Genomic DNA, 27,972 nt, shown 5'->3' on the forward strand with positions numbered 1-27,972 from the left:
AGTTATTATGGTGCCATATTTTAATAATCAATAGAGATGATTTGGGTTTTCCAATTTAATGAATTAATATATTACACTATAAAATGTAAGTGTATGTATAGTAAAGTATTCACAATTATTGATTTCATCAATTTTTTCATAAAAGCGTATTTAGTTAAATATTGGTTCTCCTATGTTATTTCTTGTCTTTGTGTAAATTATAACTAGTAACTAATGCTTTTAAATTCGGTTCTCTTCCTCTGAACTTTTTGAATAATTCCATTGTAGGAGCACTACCTAACAACGACACAAATGTTTCTTTATACTTAACACCTAATTCTTTCTGACATTTGTTTTCTAAAGAAACCTCTCGAAACGCGTCAAAGAGATCTGCTGCTATCATATCGGACCAAAGAGAGCTAAAATTTTTAAATAATATGAGAATCACTTATTAATATTAAAAATTAGGTTTATAACAAAATATTGTTTACCAATAGTAAGCTGCACCCCAGCCACCAGTAAAAATTTCTTGAAATGTACAGATATGACAATTCCTTTTATAATTTGGCACTACAAAATATTGTGGCCATAATTTATTCATAATAGCCACCCAGAAATCTTTCCTGCATTCAACAAAATAAAAAAGGTGAATGTTTTATGAAATAATAAAATGATTCCCAAGCTTTACCTTCTATATAATTCCATATCAAATTTTGATAAATATAATTCAGTACACAGTTTATATCCTGCCATATATGTTTTCTTATGCTGGATGCTCTTAATTATTCCATCAGGAAGTGGCCTCCTTGTTCTATAATGTTCGGATATTTTTTGTAGTATTACTGGTTCATACAACCTACAATCAATTTAATATACGTGCACTTGGACGAAACACTCATGAATAATGCACGGTATTAACATAAAAGTAATTTACCAATTCTTTAAAAACTTATCACTGACATACACAGCATCCCACTCTAAAAATTGTAATCCATTAATTTCTGCACAGTCAATGTTAGTTAATATATGTTGCAACATGTGTCCAAACTGAAAAATTGAATATTATTTGATGTATATTAACAAAAGATACACAGAAATTTAAAAAGATAGAATTATAATGTTACCCTTCCAAAAAGTACTTGAACTTCATTAAAAGTGAGAAGCGATGGTCTTTCATCGTTAGGAGGAGAGAAATTAAATATAAGTGAGGCTATAGGCTTTGTACGAGAAACTTTACTTCTGTGTTTGATAGGTACCATAAATCCATTGTTCTGAGACCTCAATTTAGTACCTTCCCTTGCAAAAGCATCTATATAAAAATGTGCTAACGGTTCTGTAGTTGAATGATTGGAATCGAAAACTTCAAAAAATCTAACATCTTTGTGCCAAACATCTTCATTCTTATTTTCTACTATCTGTATATTAAATAAGGATTCAACCAGATCGAATAATCCTTGCATAACTTTTGTTAAAGGGAAATATTCTTTAATAATATCTTCATTGTAACTGAGAACATACAAATTAATTAATACTTATGCACTATGTTTACTAATTTGGATAAATTATTTTAGTAGTAAATATTACTTATTTATTGAAGCAAATTGTTTGTTGCTGTAATATGGCACATCCCACAGCTCCAATCTTTCTTTAAAACCAGCTTTACTTGCAAATTCTGTTAACTCTGCCATTTCTTGCTTTTGTGCAGGAAGTGCTAAAAACAAATAATATACTAGCTTTCATCTATTATTTTTTAAAAAAGTAGAACATATAGGGTCCGGTATAAGTCTAGGAACAGTGAAATATGTCGAAAATGATGCATTTAGGCAAAAATCTGTAATGAAACTTTAAAAATATCAGGATGGTGTCTTTGGTTTAATTTTTAGTAGAACACAAAAGGTCATATGAAGGTTTCCTTAAATTTTCCCAACACACTGGTTAAGACTGAACCACATAGGCACCATCTGATACCATATCCATTACAAATTTTTGATTAAAGTGCATAGTTTTCGCGATATTCGACCAATCCGATAATTTTACCGGACTATTTGAAATAATAAGACATACCACTCTGAAGAAGGGTATCTAAAAACTTATATACATTATCTACAGATCCTGCCATTTTGGTTTTCATACTCATATCCGCATAAGTTTTAAAGTTACAAAGTTCGGCTTGCTCAAACCTTTGATGCCTGATTTCTTCCAAGGCTGTACTTATTTGTAATTCATGTTCTTTTAAAGTAGAATTTTGCGTAACCCCTGCGTCCCAAACCTTATATCGTATTTTACGGTCGGAACAGTATTCTACCAAAATTATCATATACTATAATTATATTTGAACATTATAAATGTATAATAACTATCTATCACATTAATATATAAGATATACCTGTAAAAGCTTTAATAATATTAGGCCTCAATGTAACTGCAATAGGAGCTCTTTGTGATGAATCCGGTACAATTTGTTTTATTATATTAATTGGTAATTCTAATAAGACATTTTCATCCCTTACCACAAAATTATTTACATTTGTCGCAGTCTGAAAAAGACAATAGCTATATAAATTTGTTTTTGATTTCAATTGAAAAAGTGGAAAATTAATATTATATTCATAGACTCTATACTAACATCAAGCTTGTGATTATACTCAATAGCTTTTTTCTGTAAAACATTGTAAGCATGAAACAACTTTTCTCTATTCGCTGGGTAATCAGAAGCATTTAATTGTCCTTGTAACACAAATTTCTGCAGTACTCGTTTCTGAATATCTGTCAGATCTTTAGAATCATTTGTTAATGCTTTTTTACATGCCTCATATATTGGTATACTTAAATATCTTTCTCCTTGAGTTTTTAAGGCTCGATCATGAATTTTAATATACACTTTTGTAGGCATTACACTTTGATTTCCATAATATAAGGTCTTGGTAATACCCCAAGTAACTTCAAGAGCATTGAATGCTTCCTCAATAGGTTGCAATACATCATTAAAAATGTTGATTTTTTCCTCTTCTGTAATAAAATATTAGTATAATATTATATGAAAGTAAATATGATGAATACAAGATCTTACTTTGTAATTTTTCTTCAAGCGCTTTTAATTCATCTTCAATTTCTAAGCACTGTTTCCCAATAGCTGTTTGACATTTTTCTATTGTAATACTATTAAACTCGGGTATTTTATTTTCCTTTAGCAAAACATTTTTCTTTGTAGAATCTTCTCCAATTTCTGGAAGGCTATCAATTTAAACAATATTTAAGTAATAATAATGATAATTGCTCAAAAGCTTTATTGCATTTAAAATAGCTATATAGAAAGAACATGTATAAGTAAATATATAAAATAAATGATCTAAGTTTTTTTAAAAAAATCCTTCAAATCTAGCTAGAGCAAATCCTCATAACCTTAAAATAATAGTATAAGAAAAACTTACAGAACCACATATCCATTTCTTCTAGGAATCTTAAAAATACAACGTTTTGACAAAAGAGCTCTTTGGCAACCGAATGAAACTGCCATTGTTTTCATTAATATTGAACAATTTTTGTTAAAAGTTATTAAACATTTTGCGGCAGACAATGAGCAAGATCAAGCCGTATCGGTATCATGTGCACTTGTGAAACAGTTGCGTTGAAATTTAAAACAGTTGGTGCAGACGATGTATGTATACATATACATCGACACACAGTGCACATCAGCCGATACCTAATACTGATGGGAAAACGGTTCCTTTTGACACAGCAGAAAATATTGATATGACAATTATAAAAATTTTCAGTCGAAATCCAATTAGCCACAAGAGAAACAAATATTTAGGCTCTTTAAGATTATATATCAATGTCACTCTCATATTTTACGACTATATTATAAACTATAGCTTATATTATAACAATAAACTATTTGAAAATTAACGCGAGTTTGCCAATTTTTGTATATTTTAGTATAGATGGACTGCAATTTATTATAAATAAATGTATTACACGTTGAATCCAAAATTGTATTGGATCATGAATTTTTAACAATTAAATTAATAATATATACATAATAATAATAATTTTTATATCTTCTTTAAGAGTAAAAAAGGATTTTTTTGAAATTCTTAAAATGATATGAGAAACTTTTTACGCAAATATATGTTTATATACCTTCGTATTTAAACTGCGTGACTTACAAACTTTGTCAATACGTCACAGTATAATTAGTTTAATTATATGCGTGTATAAGAATTTAAAGTCAAGCACTAAGTAACCATTTTATTTAACATGAGCTAAGTTAATACGAGACAACATTTAAACTTCTGGATAAATGAGCTGGAAAAAGGGGCAAAAATTTTCCGTTTACCTTCTTTTTACAAACGAAACAGCTCGGAAGGGAGAGCTTTAACATATTAAAAGGAAAGAATAAATATCTAAACTGTCTGAAGTGAAAAGTGTAAGGATATATATATTTAGCATATATATATCCATTCTTACAAAGATGAGAGGAGAATATAATTTACAAGAAGGAGGATCAAGGAGCTTGCAGTACATCGCCGCACTGACCGGTAACGAGAGTAGAATATACATTTCAGCTTTTCAGTGTAATGCTAAATGGAGAAATATTTTTAGGGAATTTGTGCGTCATGTCGGCTCTCTCGGTATTGGGTTGGGCAAGCTCCGCTTTGGTGAAACTCGAACAAAATCCCGTCAATCCGGATAATCCCCTGGGAGTGGCCATCACGGTAGATGAAACTGCTTGGATAGCATCTCTGTGCCTGATCGGTGGATTCGTCGGCAGTTTAACTTGCGGATATCTCGTGGACAGGTAAACACAAAAGTATATAGAGGGGAAAGGAGAGAAGAAGAAAAAAATAGAAAAAAAAGAGGAGAAGAAGAGGGAGCTATTACGACGAAATTTGCTGATAAATTGGAGAAAAATGATATTTTAGAATCGGTCGTAAATGGATGACTCTATCCGCTTCCGTTCCGCTCCTGATTGGATGGATACTGACCGGAACTGCGAAAAACATAGTACAAATTTATATTGCTCGTGTAATAATGGGTTTTGGTATGTCCTTTCCATTCATAACTCTTCCGATGTATCTTGGTGAGATAGCCGAGGTAATTTGGCCAAAAGCATTGAGCCAGAAGCACTTCCGGTACAATTAGTTATGGACGTAGTGGCATATTTAGAAGATTTTCATGAATTCCAGACGAACGTTAGGGGCTGTTTGGGATCGATGGTGCAGACTTACATAACGCTGGGTTTGTTGTATGCCTACGTCATTGGTCCATACGTATCGTACACGACATTCGCCATGGCATGCGGAGCGCTTCCGGTCATCTTCTTTGTCACCTTCTGCTTCATGCCAGAATCGCCGTATTTTCTTCTGCACGTCGGCCGGAAGCAGGAAGCCATAGAATCTCTGGCGAAATTCAGAGGCAAGAAACCTGACGATGTCTTGGAGGAAGCCGAGGAAATTGAGGTAACGTGCATGTAGCTACACGTCTCAAGCTTAACATTAAGAAACTCTATATAGAAATATATGACACACTGCGATATAACGATGCAGTAGAACCAAATAGCAGATAAAGTGCCGGAAACGTTTTAGCAACCTCTTTCCAACGCTATGCCTGCTATGTTGGAGATTACCAAGGGGACGGTACAACGCGTATTCATTGAATTGCAATTTTCAGCGATTGGTGGACGAAGCTTACAGAGATCAGAAAGGTTTTAAGGAGCTTTTTACTGTGAAGGCGAATCGCAAAGCTCTTTTGTATTCCAGTACCTTGTCCTCGCTGCAGCAACTCACCGGCATTGACGTCATTCTAATTTATTTGGAAACCATTTTCGTGGAATCCCAAGTGGGTTTTAGCTCTTCGATGTCTGCCATAATCGTTGGTGTCGTGCAAATGCTGGCATCTTTTGTCACGCCTTTCATCGTTGACTCTTATGGCAGAAGAATTATTTTAATCGTTTCGGGAATCGGCGAAGTTATCTCCCTCGTGAGTATTACGTACTAAGCTACCCGTTCAGATTCGTCCAATAGATACAATTCTCTACATGTATAATTATATAATCTACAGGGTGTTTAAAAAGTCCGTACTATAATGGTCGTACATACTAATATATATATATATATATATATATATACACCTACATTTATAACTTGTAAACCTCTACTAGCAGTGGCATATATTTATTTTTAGAAGGCGCGTTAGAAGGTAAAGCGAAGACCAAATTTTTTATTCCATATTCTTCTAGCTGATCCGAAGAGTTTTTCAAAACGCTGATGTATCATTTGTTTCATTTATTCACTGGATACATTGGTTTTAAATTGCACGTGTGAGGTTGGCTAAAAAGTAGCTTGTATATACATAAGCAACTGCTGTAGCGAGGTACACGCACAATCGCTCATATCCTAACTAAAGATTTCTAGGATATTCAGCTACACACACATAAACAGACTTTTTGAACACCCTATATGTACAATATTCATTTATATCGTGATATCCATTTTATTTCAGACTGCACTGGGCTTGTACTTTTCGTTAAAAAATATCGACGAGTCTTATGCTAGCTGTGTGAGTTGGCTGCCGTTGGTTTCTTTGGTAGCTTTCATAGCCTGCTACGGCTGTGGCTGGGGCTCGATTCCCTTCACGGTCCTAGGCGAGATATTTGCGTCTAACGTGAAATCTAGAGCTACCACCATCATCATCTGTCTCATGTGGACTTTGGATTTTTTCCTCACGAAATTCACCGCTGACCTTGTCGTGGTAGCCGGTGAAGAAACAATGTTTTATCTTTACGCCGGATTTTGCTTCATAGGTGTCATGTTCGTTCTCCTCTTTCTACCCGAAACCAAAGGTAAAACCTTCCAGCAAATTCAGGACGAATTGAACAACATTCCGCTTCCCGATACCAAGGACAATGAAAGCTGTGTTCCTTCCTCTTAACCAGAAGCCCGTTGATCCTTATACATTTTCTAGATGAACTAAAATCATGCATTCCTGAATCGAGAGATTGTTTATAAGTTAAAATGAAATTCTGCCAATATCGGCTATTCGAAAATCAAAGCGTCTGTATCGTCATTTATTGCGAGAAAGAAAACTTTAATGTTTTGTATTTGAAATAAAAAATGGAACAAAATGTGTGCGCGATTACCTTATTCTCCTAGGATGTCGTCAAATGAAATGTTTTCTTTGCGATGGAAGAATAAAAAGAGAGAGAAAGAGGAGGGGGGTGGGAGTTAGAGGGACTTTGGGAAATCTAGATATTAAAAACTAATATTACGCACGTAATAGGGACAGGCAGGAAAAGAGCGCGTCATGGAATAATAGTACTAATTAAATAATTATGCCACTTTAGCGGTACCGACACAAATTATGTAAGTGGTAAGATCTTAAATCGATATAGGCGATAGCCACAGAGAGCCGGAGAGGGTTATATTTCCTACTTAGTACCGTGGCAAAAAGCGCAGCAGACAATCAAGCAATTTTTTAGCTTCTTACTCTGCTCCCTTGATAAGTAATTATCATTTTTTTCTCTACAAGTACTGTCAATAACGAATACTCCTTAATTATTTTATATTGCCATTATAGCCATGAGTTGGAGCGGATACGGATAAGCTTGAACGGTGTGAGAAATTCTGTTGGAAAATATATCAGAAGAGAACTATAGGCTCGAGAGTAAAATTTGATAAAACTGCAAATATCGCTTTCGTCAACTGTGTGTATTTCTATATAAAAGTTTTTCGTGTGGTTTTTATACACGGTACCATTTTTACAAAATAAAATAACAATTGTGTTAGATATTGGAAAATTGAAAGAAAAAAGACGCATGATAAATATTATGCCCAGTTATACTAGCTACTTATGTCGAGGCTTAACAAGCAGGTTTTGAAACGTAATATGGACAGTTCAGAGGTGTCAAAGGGAAATGAAGATAAAAAAGGATCTAGAGCCTTGCAATACACTGCCGCTGCTACGGGTGAGAGAAATTAATATATATATATATATATATAATTGCTTGTGTGTGTGTGTGTGTGTGTGATCCTTTCGGTATAATATTATCCAAAAAGAAATTCATTTTTAGCACGAAAACTTGTACGACTTGTATATGCATATACCATTTTCAAAGCATTTGCGCGTGTTTTGTTGCGATAAAAATATGAAACAATTATTGCCCTTGCGATCACGTTTGATTAAATTTCAAGTGCGATTAAGAGCATTCTTTCGTATACATTGGAAAAATCCAAATAAAAACAACGATACGATCATTTTGATTTGGTTCTAGCAAATTTATGCATCATGGCAAGTATATCGGTTCTCGGCTGGACGAGTCCTGTTACCGCAAAGCTCGAAAAGGATGATCCAATCTCGGTGGATAATCCTCTTGGAATCTCCATAACGCAGGATGAATCCTCGTGGATAGGATCCCTCGTGCCAATGGGGGCGATTTTTGGTAGCTTTGCTGCTGGCTATTTGGGGGAGACGTATGCTCGTAACACGCTTCTTTTATTTATCAACAGCTCAAGCAAATTTTAATGAAAACTTGAATAATATCAGATGTGGGCGAAAGAGAGCACTTCTCTTAAGTTCGATACCTTTACTGACTGGATGGATTTTAATCGCATCGGCAACCGATTTGACAGTGATCTACGTTGCCAGATTAATATTTGGATTTGCCCTGTCGTTTCCCTTCACGGTACTTCCAATGTACATTGGCGAGATAGCTGAGGTAATTAATTGTCTTCGCAAGGCTCTCCATGCCTCAGCAGTACTTTTAAAGCTAATAATATATATTTTAGACGCGCATCAGGGGTCAACTAGGATCATTCATTCAGATTTTTTTTACATTTGGATTGTTGTACTCTTACTGCATCGGTCCATACGTATCTTATATCGGGTTTTCGATAGCGTGTGCATTCTTGACAATTTTATTCGTAGTCAGTTTTATAGGCATGCCAGAATCACCTTATTACTACTTCAGTCGGGGGGACAAAGAAAAAGCTAAAAAAGCTTTGGCCAGATTGAGAGGAAAGAACGTAGATGATGTTCAGCAAGAAGCTGACGAGATCGAGGTATATAATTTCTTTAAAAAATGTTTCACAAAAAATATCATTCTCCTTTCCTTTCTACTATATACAGCTTATCGTCGACGAAGCCTACAGGTCTCAAGCGACATACAAGGAACTCGTGACGGTTAAAGCCAATCGCAAGGCTCTCATCTATACTTGCCTTCTAACTTGCTTCCAGCAGCTTACGGGTGTCGATGTGGTTCTATTTTATATGGAGAGCATTTTCGTAGCGGCTGGCTCGAATTTAAGCACATCAGTTTCCACCATCATAGTAGGTGTCGTTCAGATGGTGGCTTCTTTCCTGACGCCCCTGATCGTTGACACCGTCGGTAGAAAGATTCTATTGGTCTGGTCTGGAATCGGGGAAGTCATGACTTTGGTAAGCTACGCATGTAATTCTTATTCAGTCCAACGAGTTTTCAGCATCGTTTGACAAAAATCCATCAAGGGTCGATTCTTCATTTTCAGGGTGCTCTTGGTTTATATTTTCACTTAAAAACGGTCGACGAGGCATACGTGAATGATATTAAATGGCTGCCGATACTTTCACTAATAATATTTATTGCGACCTACAGCGTTGGTTGGGGTCCTCTTCCTTGGACAATAATGGGTGAGATGTTTGCTTCTAACGTGAAATCCAAAGCATCCAGTGTAACAGTATGCGTAAGTTGGGGCTTGGACTTCTTCGTTACCAAATTTGCTATTAACATATCGGAAGCCTTTGGTTCGCACATCACCTTTTATGGATTTTCCGTTTTCTGCATTCTCAGCGTATTCTTTACTGTAGTTTTTTTGCCTGAAACCAAGGGCAAAAGCTTTCAAGACATTCAGAAGGAGCTTCATAAAATCGAGCCTGACATAATCGAGTTTAAAATTTTTTACACCTGAAAATTCACGTACACATCACGCACTCGTATGAAATGTAAAATCAGAATTCCATATAGTTATATCTGGAAAAATGTCAATTAATAAATAAATCGTACGTACAATGGATGAACTGTTGTTTTTATTTATTTTTTTATTATTATTATTAATTTTTTATTTATTTTATATTATGGACTAGCGCAAGCAATGTGCTCTATAAAAACAGGAGAAAAATTACAAACGAAGCTTTATGCCATTGTCAAGCTTACGCAAAGCGCCTTCGCGTAGCATTGCATTAAATAAGCTAATCATTTTTTAATCATTGAATTCGCTTCAGCTCTCTTTTAAAAAAACCAATTGTACTGAATAAACATTTTCTAATGCTCGATACTTTAAAAATCAAACGTACAGCTCCATTATTGAAATTTTTTAAAAATATCAGAAACAGTAAATAAAAATTCGAGCCTTAATTTTCCATAGTTTATATACTTTCATTCCTGTTGTTTCAAGAATTAGGAAATTATTATAAATACAGGGACTAATTCGATGATTATTGTATCATAAATGCTGACTACCATCGAAAATTATATCAGGAAATGTTAACGTCTAATAACATTCTTTAAGAACTAATAACGCCGATAAAGAATTACTCTTTATTGGTATATCTGAGTGTACAGACGGATGGAAACTGAAAGTTGGCATTCGTGAAGTAAATCTATTCGACGTGCTCGGAACGAGCCTCCAGGATCATTACATCACAAAACATACATTTAACACACGCCGCTCGTTATAAGTAAAGCTTCTAACGAATGAAATGAACAGTATAATGCGTATACAATATATGGAACACGTTGCTCGTGGTTATTAGAAATTACAGAAAGGTACAATGTGAGTGAGAAGTTTGTAAAACAAACTTCTTTCTTTAAAATGTCTTTTGTTAGACATTTATACATATAGGCACATGGCTTTGGGCAATTTAATTTTGATCTAATATACATCAATTGTGGGAAACTTACAACGGAACACTAATGCCCAATAAAATACAGCAAAATGGACATTTCGTTCTTTCGCATATTATTATACGCTTTTGTTCAAATTCTTTCTAATCATTCGCCAGATTATGTTTTACGCTGCTTTGTGACATAAAAAATTCTATGGTGTGCATCTTAGAACCTCTAGTGATGCCAATTTTTTAACGAGCCTCAATATTTTTTTTGCTTTCAAGCTAAACGTGTTTGATTATAAGCAAATTATGGAATTAGAATTTTAATCTTTCCTATATAGTAACGGTGCGGCGTGACATTTCCAAAAGTTCTAAGATCAAAAGCAGCATTTATAGTTTTTACTCTAATGTAGAGTGTAAGATTTGAGGAAGGAAACTGCTTCTCTCTAAATTGTTTCTGCGCTGCAGGTTTGTGTCTATATTAAAGAGGTTTATTGTTTTAAGAATATATGGGGAAAAATCTTGCTTGCTTTTTCTCTTCAATAACTTTAATTGATTAATATGCATCTCATACTTTTAAAATGGTTCTAAAATGAAGCGGTAATAAAATTATAAATCAATATATATATACTATATATTGCGTTCATCCGTCGCTTACTAAGCTGTTCATTATTTATTGCAAACGTTTGTATTATCCATGGTAAAATAAAATAACGATAAAATATATGATAGCTTTAAGCATGTTTTATGTAGTTTTGCAAAGAGTAACTATTTTTTGCAAAGCAAATTTGTAGTTTCAAGTATATTATCTATTAGCTGCATATAACTTTTGCTGTTGTTTCCAATAACCATCTTATGTACAATAATGTATCCTTAACGAACCTAATACGTGTTTTTCCTACTGTTTTATGGTAAACGACTTTTGGATAATATCTTGAAGAAATCAGGGATATTATAAGTCGCAACGAAAGTGAAAAAGGAGGAAAAATCTATTATATACCATGCAGTCAATGGTAAGATTACTCTAGCTCCGGAAACGTAAAAACATACTTTTAAAAGTTTCAAAATGAAGATAATACATGAACAGGGACTTACGAGTGTCTAAAATCGTATCTTAGAAGAACATCTATTGATATTCGCCTTTACAAAAAGCACAGTGAGGAAAAATTAAAGTTTGTAGATTGCCGAATGTACTCGGCAGTATATTGTTTATGCATAAAAGCCATGGTATCCTGAACCGTATATAGCTGCATTTTCTGTCAGCCACAGAAATAATTTTATGGGATATTAAAATGCAATAGCAATGCCTATCGTTTTAAAAGGTAAATGATAAAATCATAGGACCGTGTAATACAAAAGACCAAATTCATCGTTGCGCGCGCGTTTTAAAGATAAAGTTACAAGTTTCTTTTTACCTTAACTAAACAGATTTGGCAAAAATACGCAATGAAACGACTTAAATTTTGTCCCGTTAGATTTAGTAAGCAAGACAAGATTTTTGAAACTTTCCACCGTGAGGCTTGTAATGAAGAATTTACTAAAACGCATGTTCTTGTTTTGTTAAGAACAAACGGTGAAACTGGCCTTAGGTAAGCTAGATAGCCGAATTCGTTTTTACTAGAAAACAATTGACGGAAATGGCAGTGCTGCTTCTTCCTATTTCTGCGTGAAAACGAGTCGTTTCTTTACCCTATCATCTGATCAATCCTGTACAAAAGCTGGCATACTATTGTCACTGCAGCTTTTGCGATAAATTTTCATAACGTTGGCTAGGACGAACACGTTTTTGCACAAAATGGGACTTTTATGCAAAGGAATGTACATTCCGTACCAGATTCATAATTAATATGCAATATTCATTGTAACGGGAGTTACTTAAAACAGTCGTGCGCGTCGCTTTATTTCGTTACGGCGCCATTGAGGCAGTCTGTAGAATTCTGAGCGAGTACATTGAAGGATTGCTTCAAATTCGGCGTCGGATAAATGTCGCTGCAATGAAAATTGTACAATTAATATATAAAAATTGAATTGATAGAAACTCATTTAATATCCTATTAAAACTTATTTCCACACTTACTTCAAGATTGCAACGATCCACGTCAGCTGGTAATCTATAGTTTGTGATGACAAGTAAATGATAAGGATAAAGCTTAGGTGGCTCCGATCTGGCTGCACCCATATCCGGTAAAGATCTTCGTACATGATGTCCACCATGACCTCCTACTACCGAGCCCAGTCCACCAGTGTACGTGGTGGATGATGGTATAATGCCACCATCATTCTGCATAATAAATTATCAGTCATTATCATTGTTCTCTTAGAAAAAAAAAAACTGTTATTTGTTCAATGAACAAGATAAATAACTCGATTTTTTTTCAAATATTATAAACAAGATTCGAGTAAATGAACCAATCCCATTGATTAATACGAATAATAACATTTGTAATAATAGGTTGAACAATGAAAATAAAAAAAAACGTACATAGAAATATCAATTATCCAATACTTTTCCACGTCACATAGCAATGCATTTAAATAACAAATACATTCCCATACAAAGTTGTGTATCTTATTTTATCCAGGTTTTGTAAACTTCATGCAAAAAGGCACGAATGCTTGCAACAACAATTGTTTTTCATTTATTCACAACTGTCGAAATATAATTTGTCTGTAATTTCATAAGAATGATAATTTGTAATCGGCTAAATTACAAAGTATAGAGACTATAAAATTGCACAAAAGAAAATTTCAGCAATATACAACATGCATGCGTGTAATACTTTACACTTATTTACAATATTTTACATCCATCAAAAGATTTAATTAATTCCATAGAAAAACAAACAAACAAAATTGTTTGAAAATATAGCAAAAGCTGTGTGTTGTAGAACTGCCAATGAATTATACAAATGAATATATTTAAATATGACAATAATTAAATAAACATTCGTGTTTGCATTAGTGAATGCTCTGAGAATACGTGTGTGTGTGTGTGTGTGTGTTTATAAGAGAAAGTGATGCAAGACAAGCTACGAACCATGCTAATTTGTCGGGAGTAGTATGGGGCTGTGGTACATACCAATGCCCGTCGATCCACGTCCGTGATGCTTCCTGTCGAAACTAAAATTTAGGGAAATGGGAAAGAAAACCATGTCAAACCATATTGCACAAACAATTAGTTATCATAGACTTATTCTCCTCGATGCTATTATAGTTTTTGTGCCGATGCTACGATATTGAATATTTCATTCAATGATTTTCAATAACACGATCAATGCAAATAGTAATTAGTCTCCTTATGATAACACCGAGGATCTTCTAAATTAAAAATTCGGCAATGATGCGAGTGTTGCTAATAAATATATGCTATTCTTATTATATTAAGTTTTTTTTTAAAGATATTGGAGCTTTTTTATATTTCCATGTACTACATTATAGTTCCTATACTCTCGTAGTATTCTTACCCCGGATTGCGCAATTAATATTGATATTGTAGTGCTTTGTAAAGTTGCTAAGAGATATGTGTTGTACGCTAATTGATGTTAAGCAGTTGTAAATTATTATCCGAAGAAGATTAGTATTGCATGCTAAACACGGATTGCTTATATATACATATACCAGATTCTTCTAAAATATTAACATCTGTAAATTGATATAAACTTATTTCACCGTTTTCTTAAAGAAAGAAAGAAAGAAGGAAAGAAGGAAAAAAAATGAAATTTATATAAGTATGATAAAATTCACATTATAACTATAGTTGTACTTTCAGATAGAGACAAGTCTTTCGAACGAGGAAATTATGGTAAGGTTAGTCATTAGAATGGAAGGAGCGTTGAGTTCGATTATAAGATATTCAGCCTTTAATGTTACTTACTATCAGATTTTCCGGAAGAGAAGTCAGTGCTGTGCGTTTTGTCGCCCATTCCGCTGATTAAAGAGTAATCACCCTATGTGGCAGAGAAGCATGAGTTAAACAAAGTGTTAATCGAAGGCGTTAAAGATTTCCCTTTAATTACTGGCACTGAGAAAAGAATTACCTAACAATAAAAAAAAAGAATAATCTTCTCTTTATTTATGGGATAAAAAGTTGTGTGTTTGTTTCTTGGTTGAAAAACGCAAAATGAAGGTCGAAATAAAGAAAAGACAAGTTGTGTGCGAATAATTAAAGGTGTATAGTATAGATAGTAATTAGCACGGTGCATTATCGTCGCTGGTGACGCGGTGCAAGACTTACAGGGAGAGCAGATACAGAACCGCCGGTCGAGGAGAAGGTGTGACTTCGCGGTGCCAAACCGTACCCCGGCTTCGGGATGTGCCGAAGGGAGCTCACAACTGGTTTCAAACGCAATTGATAGATAAATTACTCATTAGTTTCAACGGTCTCTGTTAATATAATTTGTTCATGCCCATACGAATGTCCAACGTTCGCCGGATCTTACACTTTTGTCTTTTACATGATACTAGTTTAGTCATTGGACAACCCCTATTCAGGCACTTTCAGGTCCCACCTACAATCTTTACAAAAATAACACCTTCTCTATATTTCTTATGTATAAACTAGTCCCACGAACAAATACAGAAGAAAAAGTAATAAAAAAAATTTTTTTAATAAATATTAAGATAACACAACTGAGAGGAAATTACAATGTAATAAGAAAATTCTTATCGTCCCCTAGCGACAAGAGGCGAGCCAAGATGTTGATAGTGCGCAAGCAGACTTTGCACAGAACGTACAATTAGTTTAATTTCACAAGGTTCGAAAAGCCAGCACCGGCGAGATATAAGAAATGTTTTAAAGATCATCCTCCTGCGAAACCAAGTCAAAGCTTCGATTCGAGATATTGACACGGTGGTAGAATTGCCCATTTATTAGGCTTTCGAACGGGAATCGTAGTTTGACTTGTGTTCGATTGGAGGCAAATTGGAAAGTTATCGAACTCACCGGAGGATAATGTCTAGTGGCGTTTGGAAGAGTGAAGGCGCGCTGAGAACCAAAGGGTGGATAGTTTCTGGGTGCCGGGGAACGCGTCGATGATCTTCCAACTGTCGATCACGCAAATACAACACATACACAAAAACACAAATAAAAATACGGTGATACACGACATAGAATCTTTGAATGACGATGATGGCTCTATCAAAGTTGTTAACAATATCTTCTCATTGGAAGATGACTACTATTATAGTACCAAAGTATATATACTTTTAAAACCATCAACGAATGCTACAGTAAGCTTTAATATATATAAACATTTGGCCTATTCTCTGCCATTAAATAACAAACCTCACATAATTTCAGTATTTTATTATTTAACAGCAGGAAAGCAACCAAAAATTTTCAACGCTTATAAGTGTGAATAAGAGGTATAAGAGTGCTTCGAGTATATAAAGTAAGCTCGCAAACAATGTAGTGTATATAATTTGTGATGGGCAATATTACAAAAGCGATCTATAAATCGTGCACAAAGCATGGTTGACAGTGCTTGCATAACTTTTTGAATAGCCTGAAATTTTAATTTAAATACCACGCTTAAGGAAAAAATTGATGGAGGAAGATCAATGCTTCCTCAGAGAGGTATAACAAATAACTGAGGAATCAAAAGTGAGTGAGCAGTGAGTGAGCTTATATAAAAGAAGAGTACACTCAGGCCCGTGACATGCAACGTTGGATACATCACCTGTGTAAACGGGGGTCCGGTATCTACGAATGCAATGCCGGTAGTTGGTAAATCCTGATCGCAGTAATTCTATTTCTACGTATATGACCCTTCGCTTTGCAAGATTTACGTAAAACAGCAAATAAGAAGCGCAGATCTTTATCAATTAAATGGGCCAGTGGCTTACAGCTTTCAGAAACCTTGCTATTACTTTAAATTTCAATTCATATTTTACTAAACAGAGTGGGATGTTAGTGTAACGTGCGAACGTGTGGACATGTATGAGATGATATTAGCTTATGCTAATGAAACAAATTATGGGTGGTTACAGTGAAAAGAAGAAGCTCACCGTTGTAACTAGGGCCTACACTAGATTTATAGCTGTAACCATCGTCATCCTCCCAAGGCCGTGCGTGATCAATATTTCTTGAGGGCGCTAGATAGAAAAGATGCGAGCAATTAAAATATAAGCTTTTTTTTGTCAAAAAATGAAGCAATTCATTACATAGAAATAATCTAATTTATAACTTACATGCACCAACAGGACTCTCATATCGCAATCTATACGTTGGTTCCCTAGCTGCCGAAGGTGTCCTTGACGCATTTCTAGGATCAACATTAGCTGCTTTGTGTCTCAAAGTCTCACGATCCTTTTCTCGATCTTGCAAAAATACTTTAGCGATTCCAGTATCAATTTTGCTCAACTCGTCTCTCTCTTTCTTCAATTTTTGCTCCGCCTCTTTAATGTAAGCCTTATTATCCACTTCGTCATCTTCGTCGTCCGAGGCAGGTACCCCCTATATCGAAAGCATCGGAGTAGAATCAATGAAAAATAACAGCCCCACGATCGATCGACACAATAGATTTAAGAGTTTTACCTTATAAGTGTCGGACCATCGTCTGCGTCTTTCCGGATCAGTGTAAGGATAGGGGGGAGCAGGAAAATCGTCTCTCTCTATCGGAGGCTGAGCACCCGGAGGAGGTTTCATAGCATCAGGGTAATGAGCCAATTCGATTGGCTCCTCGTTATCAACCTGGCTACCAGCAGCAGGTGATTTCGGTCTAGTTTCGCTCAATGCATCGACCAATGCTCTCATTCCGGACCTGCTACTTCGACCTCCGCTGCTTCTTATCGAGCGCGATGCTGAATAAATTTCAATTTCAGTTCCTCATTATTAATGGTTTTATCGACGATCATCGTTATCAGTTACATATTAAAATTCTACGTGCTTTACTTACAGCTAGGTCTGTGAAAGTGCGGGCTGGTTGGTGGTTTGTCGTACGGCTGTATAGGACGTCTTAAGAATCCTTGATTTGGTGCCTCGGTCAAGTAAGAGCAAGTAAAAATTCTCGAAACGTATTCTGATTGTCCTCGACCATATTCGCGCAGGATCAAGCCAGGGCTGCCAGTTCGTGCGGGATAGTACTAAGACATTTAGTTAATTCAATTAAGAGTCTTTTGCAAATCTTGTTATTACTCGCAAGCAAACATTTGACTTACTTTACGTCATTAACTTTATCAATATACAAAATAGCATTTACATCGCACAATCGAAAAGTATTTATTTTGTTCTAATTGATATATAAATCTTACGTTTTGATCATCTTTTATTTTAACATTAAGAAATTATACCTGTTAAAATAACGGAAACACACACCAAGGTGTGATGTAAGCTTGTGCAAGTAAAATTATAATAGCTTGCTAACAAAGCAAAATCATTTTTTAAGAGACATAGGTTTTATAACAAAAAAAAAGTAAAAAAAAATCACATGGCATACCTTATGACTGAGGCTGCTGTAAGGGCTGCAGAGCGATCCGTTCAGGCTTGGCGTGCGAGACCGCAATGAAAACTATGCATAATAACCGTGCGAGAAAAGGAAACAATGATTAAAAGCAATATAAAACTTAATATCATTTCATGGAAAAAAAAAAAGAAAAAATAGCAAAGCAATTGACAGGATAGTCTCATCCTGGCAGTTGATTAAATTCTCCAAAAGTAAATAATGAGAAATGATAATGCAACAGCTTGATACAGACTCAGAGCATATTTGATACTTGTGTAAGATAATTTTACTGTTTTGTACATTTCTACGCAAAAAAAATCCTATCACTGTCTACGAATTTAAAATGCCAACAGTTTATATACAGCGGAACATGGAAAAAGCGTGCAATTACTAATGTACTTTATACAGTATCCTGAGCCATTATAAATACATAGACGAAAGATATACACCGATCATGAGGAAACATAGTATCCTAAAATTTACACAGCAGATACAATCAGTATAAAAAAAATATATATATACATATATATATATATATAAACGTGCAAAATGGAATATTTAGCCGTTGCTTAAAATCGAGGTAGTTTCGGACACTGAAAGCTTGAAGAAATACATGTCGAGGCAGGAAATTTGTATGGTTAAATGCAACAAGTAATAGAAAATATAGTTGAGTCGGTGGAAGAGACGAAACGCGGAGTCTTACCTGCATTTCTGAAGCACTGCTAGAAATGCGTTCTGATTCTCCTCTGTGTTGAGGCGTGTGGGAGTCCCCATGGCCGTTTATAATACCGTTGGGTCCTGTTGGCCCGGGTCCACAGCGAGGATGCCAAATGGCAGCGCCTTGCAAATACATTTCTTCCCCATCACCGAATGGATCTCCACATTTGGTGCAGCGTGCACAAGTTGGGTGAAAATGATGATTATCACCAGCTTGCAATACTTTTCCACTGATGTAGCGGTTGCAATAGGCGCACTTGACGCCAAACTGTTTCTGATAGTCCTTCTCGCAATAGGGCACGCCATCTCTGAGCATACAAATAAATATAAAATATAATATCCCAATGAAGAGGTACAAGAATCTTTTGTCCAATATCATTACACACTTTCCCATGTACTCCCCGTGTAGTACGGTATCGCAGCTGTGACACTTGAAGCACCAAACGTGCCACTGTCTATCAAGAGCAACCAGTGCTTGTCCTTCTCGCAATTGGGTTCCACAACCGGCACAAGCACCAGGATCGGTGGATCCATCTCCGGTCCCACGGATACCGCTACTACTACCAACTGGTGTCGCTGCCTCTTTCACCGGGATACCGACGCACCGATGACACAAGGCTTGACCTAAAATTAATCGAACAATGGTATATCTTGATCGATGCGATGCCTGGTTCAAGTAAGAACATTGAGTTTCAAAAGAATTGCATTAATATGCCGAGATAAGCATAATAGGCCTCAGGGTGAGTGGACGATTATGAATGACTTGCTCGAAGGATGGCCACGAGATGATTGTATAAAAGCGACGACCTTGCGATAGCAGATCAGTGATACGGGCGACAAATGGGCAGAATTAACTAAACCACGACGACGATGACGAGTACCTTGAACTAGAGAAACCTTCTTTCCTTGACCTAGTAACGGTTGCCTGCATCTTGCACAGTGAAAGCAATTCGGATGGAAACCATGTTTTTCCCCAGCAGTCACCAAGTCTCCTTCGACGTATTCGCCACAGCCAGCACACCTCGTGCCCCATCTTTCTCGGTAATCCTGCAATTGCGCGTTATCATATTAATCGTAAGGAAGAATCGTGCATATAATAGCTAATGGCAAAACTCGGAAACTTTCTACTGGAAACTTACCTTTGTACAATAATAGGAGCCCTCGCGCGCAAAAAAACCACCTTGCGCCAAACTGACGTTGCATTGTACGCATTTGAAGCAGCCTATGTGAAAGTATTTATCTTGTACGCGCAGTACTTCACCGCTGCACTTTTTCTTGCAAGCCTGGCAAAATGTTTTACCTGAAAAACAAGACGGGAGAATATTAGTCACGTTGGATGAAATAATTAGCATTAGCATCTTACTACAATCACCTAATTATTATTTACTAAAAATTAGTCTTTCCAATGATCGATTCGTTAAATCTATACCTCCACGACGATACACCATCGATCGTTAACGTTTTAATCGCGATAACCATATATATGCCAGACATGTTTCGAAAAGACATCTGTTTTACATTCGTGCCTTCAACGGGCAATCCTTTCATTCGCGTGACTATAATAAAGCCAACGTGTAAATGGTTCTATCAGCTGTATAATTGCTTGTACGTAAACAGTCGACGAGTAGATTCTCGAGCTGAGTTGTACGAGCAATGGGGCGAAACGAAGAATAGAGAAGAGGGTCTATCTAAGACTCTCTCAATACCTCATATTGATTTTAGCGGATGATTTACGTTTGCTATACGTTTCGTTAATTGTTCGAGTAACGATAGAGAGGCTCTCTTCTCGCAAAAGAGCCTCGGAGTAGAAATTGCGCAAAGACCCATGCCAGTTTGAGAGTATAGCGGACCAAATCGGGTCGAAGCAATGGCTGCTAAGGAACGACCTCTACTACATACTTTGACTGCCACGTAGTACGTGTATCATTGGAAAGTTACAAACGTCTCTGTGCAAGGGTGAAAACGCAGGTCCATCCATGGCGTGAAACAAAGTAGTCGCTCAACGCGTCCTTCGTGTCGTAACGTGTCTATAGTGTGTGTCCCCCCAGCTAGACAAAATAAAATATTGGTCCATGGAAAAGCCCCGGCTGCCTCTCTCGCGCAACAACACATGCATCCTAGCTCCAATGGCGGGCGGAGGTGGATATGGCACATGGCGGATGTTATCAACGAGGAAAATAATAAGTCTTTTTGACGAATCCAATGAAAAACCTTGGACGAATCGAATGCTGTACAGGCTGTTAAAATATGCGGTGACATCATGTCTCTCGAAACATCTGACGTCAGTGTAAAGTCTCGTGGAGCGTTGTTAAAGTGGATAGACGCGTGAGAAAGGTAAACCAGAAATAAATCAAGTTAATTCAAAGAAAACGAAGCTGAAGCTGATATGCTATTACCGAACGTGCTTTCAGCGATGAATAATGCGCGCATCGAGAGGAGATATTTTCCAAAGGGGCAGTCTTTTTTTAGCTGGAATTTCTTTTTCGCTGCATTCGATATTTATTCGAGGTATATATATATAAGTTGGAAGTTGTGCGCGCGCGTGTAAGGCTGGTCAGGGGGGAGGGGGGGGGGGGGGTTCTCAACGATGGCAATTAGGCGTGATTTGTAAATAGGCATTAGGTGAATATATCGGGCGTTTTCAGTGGTAGTGGACGAGGAGTGCGCGTGGGTCGTGGCACGTTTAACCCCACTTTGCCACATCCTATTTAGTCCACTTATGAATCGTATTAACATATCGTGTTGTGGAGATGAGTTGGGCCGTTGGTTCGTAGTGGAGGAGATCGAGGAGGAAGCAAACTTGGCAAATGCGGGAGTTGCATCGAGTTACTTCACGGTTTACGAACTCGACGGAAAAAAAAAAAATGATCAAACAGCCAGATAAAATATATCAAATTCTCTCGTCTTTTGAATGTGTGCGGCTTTGTTGAACCGACGACGACGACGACGGCGGCGGCGGCGGCGGCGGCGGTGCGGCGCTCGGCTCTTTCCACCGAGACAATAGGCTTTCTCGCAAAGCACGTCCCCCCGCCCCCCCCCCCCCCTCTCCCATTCTTTCCCCTTTTCCAAAGCTTTCCTATGTAGAAGAATACCTTGCAAATTGATTGGCCGATGAAAAAATCATATGCATGTAACAACTAAAATATAGAAGGAGGAGAAGATTGATAAATTTTTAGTCCGTACGTGTGTGGCCAGCTGTTCAAAGATTTGATTTATTAAGATGAGATCAATGGTGAAAGCAGTTATCGACGGAATGACCGACCGCCGCTCTAGTTTTACGAGCGAAGCGAGAGTTAAAGGAGAAGGCTATAACCAAGTCACGCATAAATGAATATTGAATTATTTCATTGATCCTCGAATTCAATCGAGCACGATGCAATGGTATATACTGAATGAGCAGTGGGCTGGACAATGGCGCATCTTATGAAAAGTCCTTGCTCGTCGCGACGAGTGTTCGCATTCGAAATAAATAATAAATACACTTGGAATCCCATGCAGTGATCTTTTAAAAGTACCTTTTGATTACAGCCTTGCGTTACGCAACGTACTGCTTTTGACCTTTGCATTTAGGAGTTTGCATAATGTCTCCGTCGAATGATGAAAAAAGAATGAACGTTCAGGGCCAGTCCCGTGCGGAAAAAAGTAAATTTCCTATTAGAATTGCTGGTGCAAGGAGCGGAGAAAATCATGTCGACCTCTATATATGTACTATATATTAATAGAAATACCCTCGGAAATACCCGATTGATCAACGTTAGGTACTATGCATCCTCTTTCGGAAATGGCAATTTCGTCGAAGAAAACCTACGGCGATAAATTAAGTTCGTTAAGAGCGAAAAGTTCCAAGGCATAATTTGATTATCGGTACAGATAACGAGTTTAATACCAATGCGTCGAGTAAGTACATATCAGCTCGGCGATAGGCAAAAATTTCAAGTGTTCCAATCTTTGCTGATAAATCCAAAAGATAAAGTTATTATTTCGAATGAAGCTGTTGGGCTCTCTATTATATAGGATTGAGTCACGCAATGATTAATCGTTCAAGTTGGTCTCGGCTAATTATCATTCCGATGGTCGGACGTAGCTAAACGTTAAATAATTAGCTCTGGCGTATAGTGTAGTACGTGGCGAGTGCGGCAATGATTTACCTCGGAGATAAGGGCCTTACCCTTTTTCAATTGTTTTTCCTTGCTCCCTAGGACAGTTTGCTCGTTGGCGTTGGTGCTTTTCACCCCGTTGCTTCGAGCGGCGATGAAACTCTCTTTGGTGTTGGGCTTCATCGTGTGCCTGCTGCCGCACCCGTTGCGTAACTTCCAGCCTAGAGTCGGCTGCACATATACCTGTATATGCAGCCACAGAGGCAAACACAACCGTTTCGCTTATGACGCGCCGCGCGCCTCCTGCTTCGCTTCTCTATAAGAAACCGATAAGATATCGAGATAGGTATATAGGTTGGCCCGCGACGAGAAGGAAATCACGACGCTAAATATAAAAGCGCTTCGACTTTAAACACTGAAGCAATCAGCACTCTACCGTTTTCAACTCCTCGAGGAGAGCACCGCGATCTTTCTCCTTCCTTCAAACTTTCTACCCGAGCACGCGTGTTATTCAGCCTGGATTCGGCGAATTAGCGTCATTTCGTTTAGCGACTAATTACCAGTTGTTTCCTTTCCAAGCACCGGCGTGGCATGTCTCTTCGGCGGAACTCGCGACTGAGCCAACTGCAGAGTGCAGGGACGGACGGACAGTCGCGCACTGTTGTCACTCGACCGTCAGTCGGACTGCCCCCGTCACAAACTCGCAATCCATATAGTCACGTAGAGTTAGGAGCGAGACTATGTGTACTATATATTACCACGACTGTGGTGTACACTACATCGTACACAGTGTATGTATACACCATCAATCCCCTTTCCCCTCCGCCAGAGTTCACTCGTTTCAGGCCAGGCAGGCCCCCAGTTCTATCCACTATCCAGTCTAGTCGATATAAGCTAGGTTGGCGCGCGTGCACGTTCACGCTATACCAATACTCCCCAGCCTTGTGTCAACACAAGCGACTCAACTTTTTTCACCCTGACGCCATTGACACCATAAATTCCTTCGACTCATCCCACTTTACTTACCCCTCTAACTTTCTATCCTAATGCAGGGATTAATCGAGCCTCGATAAAACCTATCAATTATGCAACATTTAATTAGCATACTTCAAAGAAAACTGTCGACTCGACGAGTTGTGCTGGCAAATGATTGGCCGCCCAGTGGGGTCTATATATATATATATATATATTCATATACATATACACGCTTTTTTCTCTTTCTCAGACATTAGGAAGTTTCATACAAGTTTTTGTTGGCTACTTTCAATGACTGACTATTGTAATATATTTAGCACCGAGCTCCTTCGATAATAATTATTGAATCGAGAGACTCGCGCGCGTTATCGCGGTTTATATATTGATTTATTGTTTCAGTAATTATGCGTGGATTGCGTTTTCATAACTGCCTTATTAATTCCGGATGGTCCCCGGAGGAATCTCTCCGTAGCTTTCCCTCTCTTTCGCTCGCCAATTATGTTTGCGAAAATAAAACATCGGGGATGTTACCGCTGCTTGGAGAGAATAATATCGATAAAAATATGTGTGTCACGTCAGAGCAGAGGCTTATTTTGTTTGCCGCTCTTCTCTTTTGTTTTTATCATTTTCTTCACGTCCCAGTAAAGAGTGGATGATACGGTTATTGTTATACTTACTGAAACGCGATAGTTAATTTTGTTGTTACGAGTTGATTATAGCACGCTGCTCTGCAATACATCTGTGAAAGATTGTATACTCTGTGATGGAATTCGATACGGGAGGAGACTTATCTCCTTTCAAATATAACGCAGGCGTACTTGCGGTTTATAAATGCTGCCGACGGATATTCGAGGAAAAGAAAAAAAAAAAAGAAGAAAACAAAAAATATGAGACTCGTGCCACGCGGCAATAAAGAATTAATCGCAACCAAGTCGAGTTTATAAAATATTGGGTGAAGCTGCTCAATGGCTATTTACCGAGATTCCTAAAGTTTATCTCAGTTACGCCTTACGAGACTTATCCAGCAAAAATTTATAGCGAAAAAATATTGAGAAGCTTTAGCCAACTTTTTATCACGTCACCTTGGTAACGTATTTCTAGGCTTAACGATAGCGCAATGACCTCACGAACACACACATTAACACAGCTAGAGCTATTTATTGCAAATATACGCACAGAGATACGCAGGATTTATGAGAAATCCAATCCATTTGGCTGATAAACATTCTTAAGGTAGATGTTGTTTGTTACATAAAGGGAGTGAATTGCGTTGCATCTTGTCGAATAACTTTATTACATGGCGCTGCAAGTTTTCTGGGAAATGTACGGACGACTCTCGTGTGGAAAAAAGTTGAAAAATTTCACAGCGAAATAGGCTACGCGAGATTTCGACTTTGCGCTAAACGAGGAAATAAAAACTATAATATTGAAAGTTTAACGCACCTTGGATTTCACTTTTGCGCTCATGTGTACGCGAGCATTTTCTTGGGACTTGGGTGGGATGTATGAAAATGTAAATTCATCTCGTAGGAAGAAACAAGGGAGCACACTCCTTGAAGTAATCGTTGCTGTGATTCTTTCCACATTGTGCACCGGGATCGATTACCCTAGCTTTGCCACTCTGGCAATTCGTGCAAATGAGGAGAACCGTAACTTTCCAAAATTCTTACCCCCAGTATTGCTCATCGTCAAAGAGAATATGAGAAAATAACTTTCTAGAATCGTTTGAAATTAGTTATGAATTACTGAGACGAAATTCGATAAGTGGAGAGAGAAAGGTTCGACCCCCGGCCCCGGTCAATGTGTCTTATATAGCAGCCTAGAAAAAAAGACAAATAAAGCTGCCTGAGTCGCGGCTAATCATAGGTATCGAGATTCAGAGGTGAAGTATGAATACGAGTCACGCTGAAATAGCGCGAGGTATTCGTTGAAGAAAAAGCGAAAAGAAAAGGAAAACGCAATAAGCCGTGTGTTCGCCCTAGAAAACGTCAAACAGACCGATCCACCTATTTATAGTTGCCGTCGCACTCGCACTCGGCTTTACGAACCTTTTCGAAAACGTCGGCCCCTGGAGTCACCTCCCGGGTAGAGAAAAGACCGTGAAAATCGGGCGGAAACCGCACACTGCAGGGACGTACCCTTTCCACGGAGCCATCACTTATTTTCCGAAAACAAAGGTTTTCATTAAAAACCGTAGGTCCAGTAGATTGACTGAAATTTAGTGAAAACTGGACAATTCAGGGGCGTATGTGTACAGCGTACCCCTTCGCTTTAACGTACAAATTTTCTCGAATTTCTACCGCTTCTTATCCATAGGGTAAACAGCAGATACGGTACTCTACGGCACGATACTTATTTCACTGGCTAGGATGCCGGTATTACATTCGTTTCTAGGATGTTTGACCATTGGGCAAATAATAGTACGAAGATCGACCGACCGTTGGGTGTTCCACAAGCATTCGATCGTTACTCTTTCATTACACTGTTCTACATTGTTGGAGAAACAAATCATGGCACGCGGCACATCACGTCACGACACGTCACTGTGCGTGCGGGGGCGAGTACGAGAAACAGAGATAGAACCAAGTGTAGCTACTAACGAAGCAAGTAGCCGGTTGATATTCAGCTTTACTCACCCATCGTTTGCTTCGGCCCTTTCACGGCTTTCCTAAATTAATTGTTACTCAATTTGAAATCATCCGCTCATAATGCGACACTTTTCTCGAGAATCAACTACACTGCACCCAAGTTTCACTTAGAAAATTATCAAGAAGCGCGAAGAGATACGATCCCTGGCCACGGAACGCTCGCTATCCGACATTGCAGTACGAATTGGTACATTTGTAAGCTGGAAGAGGCGCCACAAATCGCGCATGCGTGCATCTCTTCATCCCCCAAGAGCCAATCGAATTTCTCCCGTACCAGCTGAAATCACTTTAGCTTCTCTCCAAGTTTTAGAGATGTCGCTTTTGTCCTCCTGCGTGGATCGTCGAGAATCCTATATTATCTACATTTATCGATGATCGCAACGATAGAATATGCATCGATCGACGACCACATGGAAGATAATCCAAATACGAATTCTAAAATACAAGGACTAAGGAGAATATTTACATATATTATTCTTTTATCAAATCATCAAATCTTACTACATCCTTCTTTACTTTCCTCCTCCTCCTTGGTAGCATCGGTAAAACAGATGATCGTTATGAGTGCGTGTAGTTGGAGCTAAAGAAATCAGATGGTGGTACACTAATAAGTAACAAAGGTAATAGGTAAAATTGTTTACAATTACTGAAAAAAATTCCAGAATAAATTGTTGCTAACGGGGTATAGCGTAAACAAGATGTTATTTCTGTTTCTATTCAGTTAATAATTATTGATCGAGCAATCGCAAAATCGTTAATTACGAAGAAGAATAACTTTTAATAAGTAGGTTGATAAAATAATTATTCATGTATGGACAAAGTACGTAAGGGTGAGGAATTTTGAGCGAAAGGAGGGATAGGTTTAGGAGACTGGCGTTAGAAACAAGTTCTGTACCTGAATCGAGAAATTCTCGCGAAGAAGAAGAAGGCTTTTATTCGGGTCTGGCAGTTGAGTCGTGTAGGAAAGTAGCGTCGCATATCCGTGTCTGAAGAGACGGCGATTAGTCAAGCGAAATCGTCCATCGCGTCTGAACATACGAGGAACACATGCCCCGTTTGGCAGAAGGCTGGCTCGGACTATAAGCACCTCTCGAAATAGGGCTGGATGAGTAAGTAGGGGGAGGGGAGAGGAGGAGAACGAGATCAGGCTGAACGCGCGTTGACTCGAGCGCGATTCTTTTCGGCTAACCGCCTACTTAATTAAAACAACATTAAACCCTGCTTGCCTTGTGCCAAGAGACGCACGGCACG

At 37.6% G+C, this 27,972-nt stretch overlaps 3 protein-coding genes across 12 annotated transcripts; 1 reads left to right on the forward strand and 2 right to left on the reverse strand.

The window, feature by feature from the left end:
- Positions 1–40: 40 nt before the first annotated feature.
- On the reverse strand, positions 41–3,699 carry LOC136783975 (uncharacterized). Its single transcript, XM_066744413.1, has 11 exons — positions 3,411–3,699; positions 3,050–3,213; positions 2,606–2,988; positions 2,366–2,516; positions 2,044–2,280; positions 1,564–1,690; positions 1,104–1,485; positions 914–1,026; positions 668–835; positions 471–602; positions 41–398 (listed from the first exon to the last, which is right to left on the reverse strand). Exons 1-11 carry the CDS (start codon positions 3,503–3,505, stop codon positions 176–178), a joined length of 2,175 nt encoding a protein of 724 aa, XP_066600510.1. The 5' UTR covers positions 3,506–3,699; the 3' UTR covers positions 41–175.
- Positions 3,700–4,258: 559 nt separating this feature from the next.
- LOC136783836 (uncharacterized) lies at positions 4,259–10,028 on the forward strand. The gene is made up of 14 exons (XM_066744138.1): positions 4,259–4,520; positions 4,585–4,780; positions 4,905–5,076; positions 5,169–5,441; positions 5,653–5,961; positions 6,484–6,909; positions 7,325–7,350; positions 7,558–7,594; positions 7,852–7,945; positions 8,252–8,450; positions 8,524–8,695; positions 8,766–9,038; positions 9,106–9,414; positions 9,504–10,028. The coding sequence occupies exons 1-14, from the start codon at positions 4,454–4,456 to the stop codon at positions 9,921–9,923; spliced, it is 2,973 nt and encodes a 990-aa protein (XP_066600235.1). The 5' UTR covers positions 4,259–4,453; the 3' UTR covers positions 9,924–10,028.
- Positions 10,029–10,529: 501 nt separating this feature from the next.
- Unc-115a (Uncoordinated 115a) lies at positions 10,530–26,878 on the reverse strand. 10 transcript variants are annotated; one of them, XM_066744421.1, is made up of 15 exons: positions 26,710–26,878; positions 20,141–20,301; positions 19,883–20,048; positions 19,388–19,625; positions 18,988–19,309; positions 18,279–18,350; positions 17,739–17,925; positions 17,378–17,643; positions 17,032–17,296; positions 16,849–16,935; positions 15,785–15,885; positions 14,717–14,789; positions 13,880–13,962; positions 12,920–13,123; positions 10,530–12,831 (listed from the first exon to the last, which is right to left on the reverse strand). In XM_066744421.1, exons 1-15 carry the CDS (start codon positions 26,711–26,713, stop codon positions 12,718–12,720), a joined length of 2,343 nt encoding a protein of 780 aa, XP_066600518.1. In that variant the 5' UTR covers positions 26,714–26,878; the 3' UTR covers positions 10,530–12,717. The 10 variants fall into 10 exon arrangements, with proteins under 10 accessions (XP_066600518.1, XP_066600516.1, XP_066600514.1 ...); XM_066744419.1 differs by lacking the exons at positions 15,785–15,885; positions 26,710–26,878 and adding exons at positions 15,077–15,174; positions 23,170–23,764 and having other exon boundaries at positions 13,922–13,962; XM_066744417.1 differs by lacking the exons at positions 15,785–15,885; positions 26,710–26,878 and adding exons at positions 15,077–15,174; positions 23,170–23,764.
- Positions 26,879–27,972: the final 1,094 nt, after the last annotated feature.

Source organism: Prorops nasuta, unplaced genomic scaffold (assembly GCF_024137725.1).
Source record: "Prorops nasuta isolate Cenicafe-Biocafe unplaced genomic scaffold, Cenicafe_Pnas_1.2 PNAS00038, whole genome shotgun sequence".
NCBI classification, from domain to species: Eukaryota; Metazoa; Arthropoda; class Insecta; order Hymenoptera; family Bethylidae; genus Prorops; species Prorops nasuta.